Raw genomic sequence first — 13837 nt, 5'->3', positions numbered from 1 at the left:
GTCACCTTTTACTCTCACTCCTTAATAGCTTTTTTTTAATAAACACAAGAATATTAAAAATAGAAATAATTCATTATTTGAAATACAATACATAAGTAAGATAAAACAAGAAAAATAAAACAGAACACCAATTAAAATAAAAAATGAAACAAAAACATGATAAAAAAACAAGACTGGCAATGTTCTTTTTTCTTAATGTTCGCAAACAACATTAAAACCAATTGGAGCTCCAATCTCCAAAGTTGGTTGGTGTTTTGTATCAAAAACTTCCATTGATATATTTTTGCAGTCATTCATCTTTGGCTTTTTCTAAGGTGCCTTTTGCTTATCTTCAAGTGTTTTTTCTTGTATTTTTAGCTAATTTGTCTTTCTCAAATGCAAATCGTTCACTTTAATGCAAGTTGTATTGTTCATTGATGCCATTTTATGCATTTCATATGTTTGGTTGAATCTTATATGCATTTGAAGAAGACCTTTTCTTTAATTTCGCTTGGTAGCTACCCATCATCATATGAACACTTTCTTCTAATTCAAACTCCTCATCGTTGATTAAGTAACCTGACACGAGTGTAAGGTGGGGAGACTATGTCCAACCTAAGTTTGATTGATTGCAAATGAAATAACATGATTTTTTTGAGATAAATGTTTTCATTTTAAGACCACGCAATATTATATATGCGCCTTGTTATATATTGATTTGATGCCGATATATGGAGACAGGTACGATGTTTCAAGGAAAATCACGCGTTTATGCCTAAGTGGTAGCATTAATTTCTGTCCATGCTCTCACTATACATATGTGGTAGCATTTGGACGAGAATAATATACAACAAATTAAGCCCTGAATAAATATGGAGCTAATATTTTTTATAATTTTCTCAATCGTTGCCGTAATATGGATTATGAAAGTTGCCCTAGGGAAAATCAGAAATCTACCACCAAGCCCCTTCCCATGTTTACCCATTGTGGGTCATCTTTACCTGCTGAGAAGCCGGCCGCTCTACCGAGCCTTAGGTAAACTCTCCGCCCGCCATGGTCCGATGCTCATGCTTCGCTTGGGCGCCCGAAGGGTTTTCTTAGTTTCGTCTCCGGAAGTGGTGGAGGAATGCCTCACCACCAACGACCTTACTTTCGCCAACCGTCCCCGTCTGCTTGCCGGAAAACACCTTGGGTTGGACTACACCACCATTAAATGGTCAAGCCATAATGATAACTGGCGTAGCCTCCGCCGCGTGGTCAGCCATGAGCTTTTGTCATCTTGCCAGGTACGAACCCTTAGCACCATTCGTGCAGAAGTGGTGCACCACCTGGTTAAGAATGTCATGTACCCGAGAGTAGTAAGGGACGGGATGATGGAGATGAAGTCGGTGTTATTTGAGGTGGTGTTGAATGTGGTGATGATGACGATTGCCGGGAGGAGGTGTGATGTTGAAGGGGGAGAGGCTGGGCGGTTTATGGAGCTTGTCCAGGAGTTGTTTATTGTGATGGGGGCGACCCATGTGTCTGACTATTTGCCATGGTGGAAGTGGGTGGGAGGGAAACACTTAGAGAAGGAAATGGTGGCGTTAAATGAAAAGTGGCATGCGTTAATGCAAGATTTGATAGAAGAGCAGAGGAGAAAAACCGTGGTGGAGGCGGAGGGTGGTAGCTCCGATGAGAAGAATAATTTGATTGAATTTCTACTGATGTCGCAACAAAAAGAACCTGAAAATCACAGCGATGAAGTTATCAAGGGATTATTGCAGGTACTCATTAAAATTAGATTTTTTAATGTTATTTATGGTCAATGCAAAATAGGTCCACGGACAAGGAACCAATTATAGCATTTCAAACACGATTTATATGGTCTTGGGAACGCAACAAAAATGAGTAGAAATGTTTTAATACTATTATTTCGATTATATATACAACATTAATAGCAATTTAGCAAAAGAAAATAATTTTATGTCAAAGTCTACTTATGATAATATACATCGTTTTAATTCTTTTTAACATTACAATTCCACTTCGAAATTGCAATTCAAGCATTCTGTTTTTTTTTAAATTATATAATACGGCTAAGTTTACTGATTTTCTGGTGATACTGATAGGTACTAATATCAGCAGGAAGCAATACATCGAGTGTAACAATGGAATGGATGTTATCGCTTTTGCTAAACAATCCAGAAGCTCTAAAGAAAGTGCAGACTGAGATCGACAATTGTGTTGGGGAAGATCGTCTAGTTAACGAATCAGATTTGACGAACCTTCCTTATCTACGTTGTATAATAAACGAGACTATGCGTATATACCCTGCTGCTCCACTCTTGTTACATGAGTCTGGAAAGGATTGTATGGTGGGAGGTTACCACATACCAAGTGGTACAATGCTACTGATGAACGTGTGGGCGATACAAAATGATCCAAAGAACTGGGAAGACCCTGAAAAGTTTAAGCCAGAAAGATTCCTAGGGTTAAAAGGTACGGGAAATGGGTATAACTATAAGCTAATGTCATTTGGGACCGGAAGGAGGAGGTGTCCAGGAGAAAACTTGGGAATGCGTATGATCGGGTTGACGATGGCTACGCTTATTCAATGCTTCGAGTGGGAAAGACCGACCAACGAGATGATTGACATGACCGCAGGAGTAGGATTGATCGCACCAAAAGCTAAACCCTTGGTGGCGAAGTGTCAGTCCCGTGGAATGATGGCCAAACTGTTATCTCAGATGTGAAGATATCTATAATGAGTGTCATTATAAATGGATATATTTTAATTGCCTAAGAATGTATTATATGAAAGAGTCAGATTAAGAGTGCAACAGGTAGGATGGAGGTACCTGGTTGAAACGTATTTTGTAGATCATTTTAATCTATTCTTCTTAATTATTAAGCAACCTAGTTCTTTTATGCCTATCTTAGTAATCCTTTTCTATCTGTTTTGTAAGCTATTTAAGCATTGTTTCATATTAAATAAGATGCGGCAACCAAAAGCATTATGAAGTCCTCTCTTCCTATAAGCTATTTAATAGCAGTATAAAAGATAATTAAAGACAGTAAACTGTTACTTTGATTAGTCTAGAAGATGAGTGACAAAATCACTCATAAGGTTTCTCGATTTTGATAGCCACAACCATTAGAGTTAACTAAGGGAGAATTTTTATTTTCCCCAAGCAGTCTGATGGGAATTATGTGATCGAAGACAACTAGGTGCTACTATTTAGAGCTTATTTTCTTTAATTTGTACTAAAAAAATAATATATATATATATATATATATATATATATATATATATATATATATATATATATATATATATATATATATAGGGAAATGATCAAATGAGAACACCTAAAAGGTTGAGAACGCGAGAACGGTTCTGAACCAATCGATATATAAGGGCATATAGGTAAACTTGTCTTTTTAATTAAATTATAAAAAATAAAATAATATGATATTTTCCTAAATTTTTGGGATTCTAATTGACTGTTACCAAAAAAAGGATTTTTTTTCCATTTTCTTTATATCATTAATGAAAGAGAAAAAAAATTATCAATTTCAAATGATTTTATTTTGCTTTACGTGATTCTTGTCCTTAAATGAATAAATATTAAACTAATTTATTGAGTATACAATTGACTAAAAATATATAACAATTTACTAATTTTATGATTTAATTTTATCAAATAGTGTCATATTCATAAATGAAAATGTCGTGACTGGATTTGTCTTTTGTTTTTTGTTCATCAATTGATATCAAAAAATGTTTAAGAATTCATCATTTCATTACAAATAAATACGCCTCTAATTACAATCATAAATGAATACAACTCTAATCATACATGAATACATTTACCATAATACAAAATACATCTAAATTCCTATATTTTCAGTAGTTATATTCATAAATGAATATAAAGTGAATCATAAATAAATTCCTATAACATTGTTTTTTTTCTTCCAATTTTCTTGTTGCTATCATACATATAGAAACGAAGAGCGCTGCATTTCCATGCTTTACGGTTATCCTTCTTCGAAACATCAAGCTCTAAATTACACATGTTCAAAACATAAATCATTAATGTATAAAATCATGCAGTTACAATATACTTATATTCATCGATGATTAACTGCAAAATAAGACATTTGACATTGTATTCATATAAGATTACAACTAAATTTATATTGATAAATTAACAGTCACATTCATAATATATAAACAAGAGTTAGAACAATAAGAAGGGATGAAAATGAAATCATATGAAATTCTGAATCATTTCTCTAAGATTAATGCATCAGGGGAGACGAACAGAGAAGCAGACAGAAGATCAGAATTCTAGTGCTAAAATGGGAACCGCAGTAAACAAAGTATCATAGAGCAATAGATCAAGAATGCTTCAAACCTCATAGATTCTCAGAACATATACAAATTAAATATGGTTTTTAACTAGCGGAAAAAAAGAACACAGGTAAGAGTATGAACGTGAACTGCCAAGACCTAATAAACATCTATTAATCAAAACTGAACTTAAAAATTATCTCAAATGAGTCAAAGATTCCGATTATATCACATTCCTCATAGACGCGTCAATTATGAGAAAATTTAAGATGAAGTCAGGGTACTACAAGTGAATAATACCTCATTCGATCCTCCATATCGAATTCGATCCTCCTTTCATGAACCGCTAATTTTTTTAAATCCCTCCTGCTCCACTGTTCTCTTCGTCCCCTTTGTATTTCTTGCTGTTTCTCCGTTCTTCTTTAATGCGGTCATCTTCAACATCTTCGCCATCATCTTCTCTTCCCTTCCGCTTCTGTTTCATCGAATTCAAGGATGCAGGTCTAGAATCTCCAAGGAATATCGGTGAACTAAAATCGAGTTGTAGGAGAACGATTGGAGATCGAGTTGCAGGGGCGATTTGCCGCTGAAGCCTTGGAGGGTTTTGGTGATGGCGAGGTCTGATGCTGGCGTAGGGATGAGGCGGTGATATGTTGAAGATGTCGATTTAATGCTCTATGAGATTAGGTCAAGAAATAGAGAGGTATAGAGTAATTATAGGAGTTTACAAAATTAGGGTAATGCTTATTTACCTTACTAGCCTTTATAATTTTCTTTAATTTAAAAATTAAAATTTAAATGTATTAATAATTAGAAAAATAACAATTAATTATAGCCACACATCTTAAAAATTAGATGGTCCAGATCTGTTCTCGCGTTCTCAACCTTTTAGGTGTTCTCATTTGATCCTACTCATATATATATATATATATATATATATATATATATATATATATATATATATATATATATATATATATATATATATATATACACACACACACTAGCCGTTTACCCGTGCCAAGCGACGGATGCGAATTGGTTTTTTAGAAATTAGTTTCTAGAAGTGATTAGTTCTTTTACGTAAATATTTTACTACATATAAACAATTATCAATAAGAGTCATTCTTGCATAAACGAATTCAATAAAAATTAAAAATGAAAAGTTAGAATTCTTTATAAATGTGTATAAACACATGATTGATTGTGTACTAATAATCATGCAACACTTCTTTATACACCGCTAACATTGAGCGTGTTCAAGATTCAAGAATTACACAAGATAGAAATTATTTATATCGTCTTTGGCTTCATCAAAACTATAGTAAATTCTCTCTACTCCTTGGAATCGGCCGATCAAATAATCATTAATCTTATCGACATTATCATTTCTTGTTGATAATATTGCACGCAAAATAATATAATCTTATTTAGATCTATTAATTTCCAAGGATGGAAAGATTGCACCAATCAGAGCATTCAATGACTTTCTTTTTCAGTGAAGGGAATTACCATATCATCAGGGATGTGAATAAAGTTTTCATGCTCAGTTTGTGCTCATGTTCCAAAGAGGCGACATTTATATGCTACAATTCACAATATGTGCTCGTGTTCCACGTCTCACGACCGGCAACACTTGTTTGAAATCACCTCCCAAAACCCTTACCTTTCCACCAAATGGGAGCCTCACCCCAGTGATATCTTTCATTGTACAGTCAACTGCCTCCAACACATGTCTTTTAGCCATCAACGCTTTGTCCTATATGATTAATTTTGTAATCCGAAGTAGTTGAGTAGTACCGGTTTGTCTTGTAATCTTGCACACCGATTTATTTTCAAGATTAAAAGGAATCTTAAAGCGAGAGTGATCTGTTCTTTAAAGTTTAGAAAACAAGAATGCAAAACAAAATAACCAAAATAACTCTTTGATTAATCGGAAACTAACTCAAAACCGATGTTTTACAATCTATTCACATAATCATAAACTCGATTATGAACATGTATATATAGCCTAACAAACCAACTTGTATTAGACTAGGAAACTTATGACCAACTTGTCATAAACTAGACTTGCCATAAATTAGATTGCTTGGTCTCCAAGTCCTCATCGACTTAGGATTCCAACAATCACCCCCGAATCTCTAAGTCCTTCTATAGATTTCTTCAACCCCGATCCGTATTTAAAATACGGGCTCGTCGTTGCCGTCACTTCTGAAAAATCACATTCTTTCCGAACCATCTCGATTCTCAACTTTTCCGGACACCCGGCCTCCACCTCGGTCACGTCTAAAGTCATCCGTACCATTTTGATTATTCACAACACACGTAACATGTAACATGGCATCCCGTTGGATACGTTCATTACCATCTAGACTTTTCCCGGATTCACGACTTCTCCTCGGCCAGATCCAAAGCCATCCGATTTGAACTTCCACCGCCATAATGTTCACACCGTGTTGTTTGTCCAATCTCTTCCTTTGTTCCGATCACCTTTGCTCAAAGAGGCATCTCCACCGACCAAGAAAATAAAGCCACCTGCTTCACCGTTTTCTTTCAATCATGCCAAACGAACTGAATCCAAAGCCACCTGCTTTCACGAATCCTTCATGTCCGCTTTTCACGCACCTACACCGGTATCCCCTTATCACGAACAATTCGAACTTTCTACCTTGCTAGTTATTGTTGTCCAATTAATGTAAACACAACCCTTTGATTTTTCTACCATTTGATTTCAACCGATCAATGTCTTAATCTCTCTTTTGACAACCTCGACCTCTTTAATCAAGCTTGTTCTGAGAGCACTCTTCCACCGAACAACAAGACAAGGTCACGACCACCTTTACCATCTTCCGTCACCCACAAAACGAACAAAATAAAAGCTGCCCGCTTTACGTCTTCCCGTTCGTTTATTCCGCGCATCCAGTTAGTCTCTCTCTACCGTAGAACAAGTCCGATCAAGAGAAGTCGGGGTTGTTGTTGAGATGCCTCAACTCGCGCTCAAAAACAATCCACACCCCCTTAAACCAAACCCGGTTCCTACTGCGTCAGCCCCACAGCAAAGGGCTACACTTTTCTTAAAACCGACTCTCAAACCGGCCGTCCTACGTCCTCACGAACCCTATGCTCTGATACCAATTAAAGTTTAGAAAACAAGAATGCAAAACAAAATAACCAAAATAACTCTTTGATTAATCGGAAACTAACTCAAAACTGATGTTTTACAATCTATTCACATAATCATAAACTCGATTATGAACATGTATATATAGCCTAACAAACCAACTTGTATTAGACTAGGAAACTTATGACCAACTTGCCATAAACTAGACTTGCCATAAATTAGATTGCTTGGTCTCCAAGTCCTCATCGACTTATGATTCCAACATTCTTCACAATGCATGTTATTAGTTGCAGAATCCATTTAATTGGTTGCAGATGCAATATGACCACATGAATGAATATTAGCAAGTAAAGCTTTGTTGTTTGATTTTGTTTTGAAATATAAAATACTTTAGTTTTATGGTAAAATTATAGTACATCATTGCTTTAAGTTAAAAATAAAATTATGTTTCTTTTTTATTTTTAAAAATGTTTTTTTGGGCTTGAATATGTATATATTTTTTATCGTCATGAGTTAAAATTAACAATAGTTTTTTTTTTATTTTAGGTTAAATGTCGAAGTTAATTGATGTTTGAGTTGAAAATAAAATTTCATTTATTTAAGCTAAAAATTATCATTTTCAAAAAAACATAAATTTATATTTGTTTATGTTCTTGTACATCTCATTTAAATCAATATTTTGGAAATTAGTGGACAGAAGACCTATCATCTTATCTGATGGTTAAACTGGTCTGACTAGCCATAAAAACCGGCAATCTAGATGACATCACAATTAATTTCAATTTTAAAGTAGAGAAAAAAACAATTCAAAAAGAAAACAAAAATTATTCTAAAAATTTCTATATAACTTCAAATTTTATTAACTATTTTACACTATATTCACACATCATAAAAATCATTTTTTATTCTAGGCCTGCTTGTAAATTTCAAAAAAATAGTCTAAGTTACTTTTTTTTTTAAAATTATATTATACAATATTATTAAAATTAAACAAAGTCAATAATATTAATACAATATCTTTTTCCAACGTAAATTTATCACTATAAACTTTAATACCTTTTAATTAAGATACTAATTACAATATATATATAACATATATGACCAATGACCAAAAAAAAATCTACATATAGGCAAATTGAGGTTTGGAATTGGTTAGCTATGACAAACATATGCAACAAAAAAAGGTTCAAGTAGCCATGACAATCGGGTTGAGTTTGGTTGACGGGTCACGGGTTGGCGGTTCAGAAAACATAAACTCAACCCAACTCAAATAATATATGGGTTGACGTGTCACGGGTTGGTAGGTTAGAAACTTCAACCCAACCCAACCCATATAAACCGTTTAAGTATATGGGTTAACGAGTTCACAAGTTAGTGAGTCGAACCCAACTCATATAACATGTTTACTAAATGGGCAACACATTTTAAAAAATAAGGTTTTTTTAACATAAAGTCATAAATTGATTAAAGTAATTAAAATAAAAAAAAAAGAGGTTTTCAACATAAGTTTGTAAAGTCATTAACATCCAAATAAAATTGAAAAATGAAAACATTCATACAAAGTGGATGTGTTCTTCTTTCGTGACTCGTGAGTATCTAAAAATGACAACATGTTTTTTTTATTTTTTGATTAGGGCACCACAAACGCAAACTAGCCACATACAAATACGAAAGGAGTATACAAAATATTACGAATACAGAAGGAAATTAGATTTTATTAATAATTAAATATATCTATTATTATAAATGGAATATATATATACGGATTGACGGGCTGACCCGCGAACCCAAACAGATAACCCAACCCAATCCAGGAAATAAACGGGTTGGCGGGTTGATGGGTTAGCGGGTCAAAAATCTCAACCCAAACCCGTCTATTTCGGGTTGGGTCAGTGTTGGGTTATGGGTTGAGTTGAGAGTTGCCACACCTAGGTTCAAGTATGTAGTAAACTTATGTTGTTACATGAAATAGAAGAGGAGGTGGGCATTGAGAGCTATAATAACCGCTACAAGAACCACCCACAAATATTCACCTTTAGTATCCTGTAACGATGTTTATAAGATGCAAAATTAGTAGTGTTAAATTAAGAGGATCAAAAAGTAACAACCATTCATTAACATGTATTCACGTTCCATATTCTCCAAACAATCATTTTATCAAACAGTGACCAAAACCACAATTGTACACTCGACATGGACTAATGAACCTTAAAAAAACATAATTTCCCTCTTCACGAAAATGGGATATACCTAGGTAGGTGAGTGGAGGCTAAGACCCAATTCAAAAAGGAGAAAGCACATAGTAAAATTCAACTCAAAAAGCCGTCTTAAAAAAATTCCAATAACATGGAAAATTTTTAGAGAAATACCAAAACGTCCCTTCAAATATTTATTGCACTAGAACTTCAAAGCATCAGACCAACTTCTTTTCCCCCGCCTGCCATAATCTCGAATGTTCATTAGCGCAAATAGCAATAAACAAAAAGACCATAATGCCCTTTGTTTGAGAAATCACACCAAAATTTCAAAAGCATCACACGATACTCTTATTTCCCTCATTCCTATTAAAACTTGAAACCATCATTTTATAGTAAACAGAAAAGGACCATATTGCCATTTATTCTTATTATTACTCAAAAACTTCAAAACATCATACCAAGAGCCATAAAAATTGAAATCAACAATATTGCCATTATCCGGAAAAAGAGTAGAATGTCATCCAAAATTATAAATATAGACAACAAATATAAATTAATAAAATATAAATTAATAAAACATGTTATTTTTGTTTTTTAAATAAATATAGACAACAAATATAAATTAATAAAACATGTTATTTTTGTAACATCTTGATATTGAGGTATTTCCACTTTTAACCCTTGATATGATAATTAACTGCATTTTAGCCCTTAGTGACATTTTTGTAATTTTTGGAAGTGACATGCATACGCTGGGCGTAACCCCAGGTATGTTGGGTGTAAGTGGCCAAGGTGAAAACCCTAATTTTTGGGTTTGGATTCTAACTAAAAATCCATAACTCCCAACGGTCTCAAATCCTCCTAGTCACTTCCCTACTATCAATTACCCCACTCGTAATAAAGAGCTCCCTACGCACTAAACATTTCCTAAGCTTCCTTAGGGTTCCTTTCCCCCACTTTCTTCCATGAGCTGCATAAGAGACTCCCCTCCATTGCCTTCCACTATCTCACGAATACACCTACATGTTACTAGTACTAAATAATTTTCGAATGCTAGGTTCCCCTATAATGGATGGACTCAAACAAGAGTTGCGCAATAGAGTTGAACCTAACCTTCAAGAATTATCTAATCCCCACAACATGTAGTTTAAAGTATTCACTTAATAATTATCTAATCCCCACAACATGTAGTTTAAAGTATTTCACAAAACAAGCAGCATTCGAGTATTGAGTTCTAAACCAGAGCATTACCTAACCAGACCATTCTATCTAATCATCTGAAATCCATACTAGCATGGGGTTCTAAGGGTTCATACAACTGGCATACAAAGGCATCGCTCTTAGCATTCTACTATGCAATTACGATCAGATCCTTTGCCCCAATCTAGCATGCTATATACAAATGCATATACGGAAACTACAAACATGTATGGGTATTTTGGAAAATACTTACTTGAGCTCGGCTGATTGCACACATCACATCCTTTTCTTTATAAAATATATTTATGAAAAATCCATTTTCTTTTTAAAAGATTACCAATTCGTCAGTATGAGTTCAGACACACCCGAGAGTGTGCCTGAATCCCCCACACCAAGACTCTGATACCAACTTGCAACGTCCTAAAAATTACTAAGTGAAAATTTCATTTTAAAAGCCAAAAGAAACATCATTCATTCATTTCAAACCCATCAGAACGCGATAATGTATAAAATAATTATCAGAGTACAAATCATGTCATAAAATGTGGAATGGTGGTGGATGCGGTGCAATCATGCCGGGCTCTTCCCTTTCGAACTGGAAGTACCTGAAATCATAAACATAAAGCTGTAAGCACAAAGTTTAGTAAGTATCCCCAAAATATCACATACCACATACAGATAAATGGGCCCTGGCCAACTGTATATATATATATATATATATATATATATATATATATATATATATATAACATACATACACAAGCAAGAGTCACAAAGACAACAAGCACACACATGCGTAGCAGTAAATGTCACAAAGACAACTATCATCCTACAAACATAATCCAGTGGGCCGACATTGGTGCCTTCGACCCACGAGTACATTGAAGGAACTCATCTCTCAGACGATAATCAACTGCTGTTGGTGTCACTGCTAGTCAAGATAAGTGCTACACCACACCTACATAGTCATACAAGGTAACTCTTAGTCTACCTTCCAAGGATAAGGGGTTGGCCAAAAGTCAACCTAAATCAAAGTCGAATTCAAACACAGTTGGCCTCCACATCGTGGTCTTCCCTGACCACGGTGTGGACATAAAATGACCTAACAATCGACTGATCCTTACTCATTACGTCGTGGCGGCCAAGTGGCACACCATGGTGAGCAGTCTGATTAGCTTTATTGAGTTAAGATCCTTTTAACTCAAAATCAAAGGCTTAAAAATCTAGATCTACTCATTCTCAGCTCCTTAATGGATAAAGTTTCCAACTTTATCCATTAAGATACTTCAATAAGACAAGATCTCCAAACCAAGATCTAATAAGAGAAAAACTCATGAAATGGTTAACCATTAAGCACTTTTCCTCAAAGTCCATAACCAAACCAACTCTAGAAGGGTTTCAAATACTAGATCAAGCATAAATTTGGGTGCTTTATAGACATGCATGTCCAATGTATGTCTAGATTCCATTTTAGGTCAAAATGAGCAAAAAGGTGACCAAAACTCATGCAAGGCTAAATATCTCAACCAAAATCTAGATCCACAAGATATATTGCTCTTGGGACTCAGGAGAGTCACAAAGTTGCAATCTTTATCACATCAAATCAACCAAACATCACTTATGGACCAAAATAAGTTAATAAAGCTAGATCTACAATCAAAGAATCATCAAAATGGAGACTTGAGGACTTACAAATGGTCCACAGAGTGATTCTAAGGATGGGGAGGAGTGTTTGGTTGATCTTTGGGCTAGCACCTTCTTCTCCTTCCTTCAAAATGCATCCAAACACCACAAAAAGCTCAATATCGCACAAGTGAGGCTAGGGTTACGATTTCAGGTCTTGAGAGGGTGATGGAGGTTGAAACCCTAGCCATAAAGTCCTTTAAATAGGGCCCAAATCCCAGGGATTAGGATTTCTCCAAAATTGACTGCCACGACGTGGCACCCATTGCCACGCTGTGGCGAGTCAGTTAAACCTGCGATCAAGAAAATAATGCCACGTCGTGGTGAAGCCGCACCACATCGTGGCAACCCAAGAATAAATTTCTAAAATTTAAATGAATTGACTCATACTTGAAATGGGTGTTACACACATTCTGACACTTACTAAAAATACGCGTTCTTTTTAATCATTGCCACGTCGTGGGCATCATGGCACCACGTCGTGGCATAGAGGTATCTCCAAAACTCCATCTTTGGTCCTTGATAAAAGTAAGCTTAACCAAATCTGGAAAATGGGTGTTACAGGGAGACTATTAGGTTAAGGTGTCTAAGTGAATAACTCAATTGGTATATACTTATGTAAGACATGTTGTCTAAGACAGGCTATACCCTAAGAGTTATAAATCATTATGAGAAGAATAGATGAGATAAATCCTTGAGTTGCTTTAATATGATAAATGTTATTCAATAAAAGATAATTGAGAAATGTTATAGTTCGTGTGATAAAGATTCCGTAGATATAAAGTTTGCTGAAAACGGAGTTTGTATGAGAAAGTTATGGCTATTTGAAGTTGAAATGAAAGTAGCTTTTTATTTTGGGAAAGTCAAAGTAAACGGTCAACTTTTGATCATCACGAAGTGAAATTATGTTTGTCACGACGTGACAATAAGTGTGTCACGATGTGAAATGTGATGAGTCGACGAGACACGTGGCTGGAGAGTTCGACACGTGGCGAAACTGGGGTTTAACAGGTTGTCACGACGTGACACCTATATGGTCACGACGTGACCAACATAGATTATAAATATGTGCCTTTTTTGGTGTCATTTAGAGGATTTTGACACATTTGAGCGGAGATGCTGCCCGAGAGTCGTTTACGAGACATTATATCGATATGCATGAGATACAGGCTGAGTTACGTGATCGTGGAGGTATTGGCATGTGATGAGCTGGAATGCAGAGTAGGTCAAGGACCGAAATTGATGTGACTTCCAACTAACCAGGTGAGTAACACTACTCTAACACCTGTTGTTTGTAATAACTGTGTATCACAATAT

General features: G+C 35.1%; 1 protein-coding gene across 1 annotated transcript; it reads left to right on the top strand.

Moving 5' to 3' along the window:
* Positions 1 to 830: 830 nt before the first annotated feature.
* LOC145133542 (cytochrome P450 81Q32-like) lies at positions 831 to 2873 on the top strand. The gene is made up of 2 exons (XM_079068481.1): positions 831 to 1745; positions 2091 to 2873. Exons 1-2 carry the CDS (start codon positions 852 to 854, stop codon positions 2712 to 2714), a joined length of 1518 nt encoding a protein of 505 aa, XP_078924607.1. The 5' UTR covers positions 831 to 851; the 3' UTR covers positions 2715 to 2873.
* Positions 2874 to 13837: the final 10964 nt, after the last annotated feature.

This window comes from Lactuca virosa, chromosome 1 (genome assembly GCF_052849685.1).
Source record: "Lactuca virosa cultivar CGN04683 chromosome 1, Lactuca_virosa_CGN04683_v6, whole genome shotgun sequence".
NCBI classification, from domain to species: Eukaryota; Viridiplantae; Streptophyta; class Magnoliopsida; order Asterales; family Asteraceae; genus Lactuca; species Lactuca virosa.
This window is presented reverse-complemented; position numbering and strand designations above follow the sequence as displayed.

Bases quoted from the DNA above. Each gene is read 5' to 3' on its own strand.
- LOC145133542 (XM_079068481.1), top strand. From the start codon at position 852: ATGGAGCTAATATTTTTTATAATTTTCTCAATCGTTGCCGTAATATGG. The intron at 1,746-2,090 runs GTACTCATTAAA...TGATACTGATAG, and splicing joins TTATCAAGGGATTATTGCAG to GTACTAATATCAGCAGGAAG.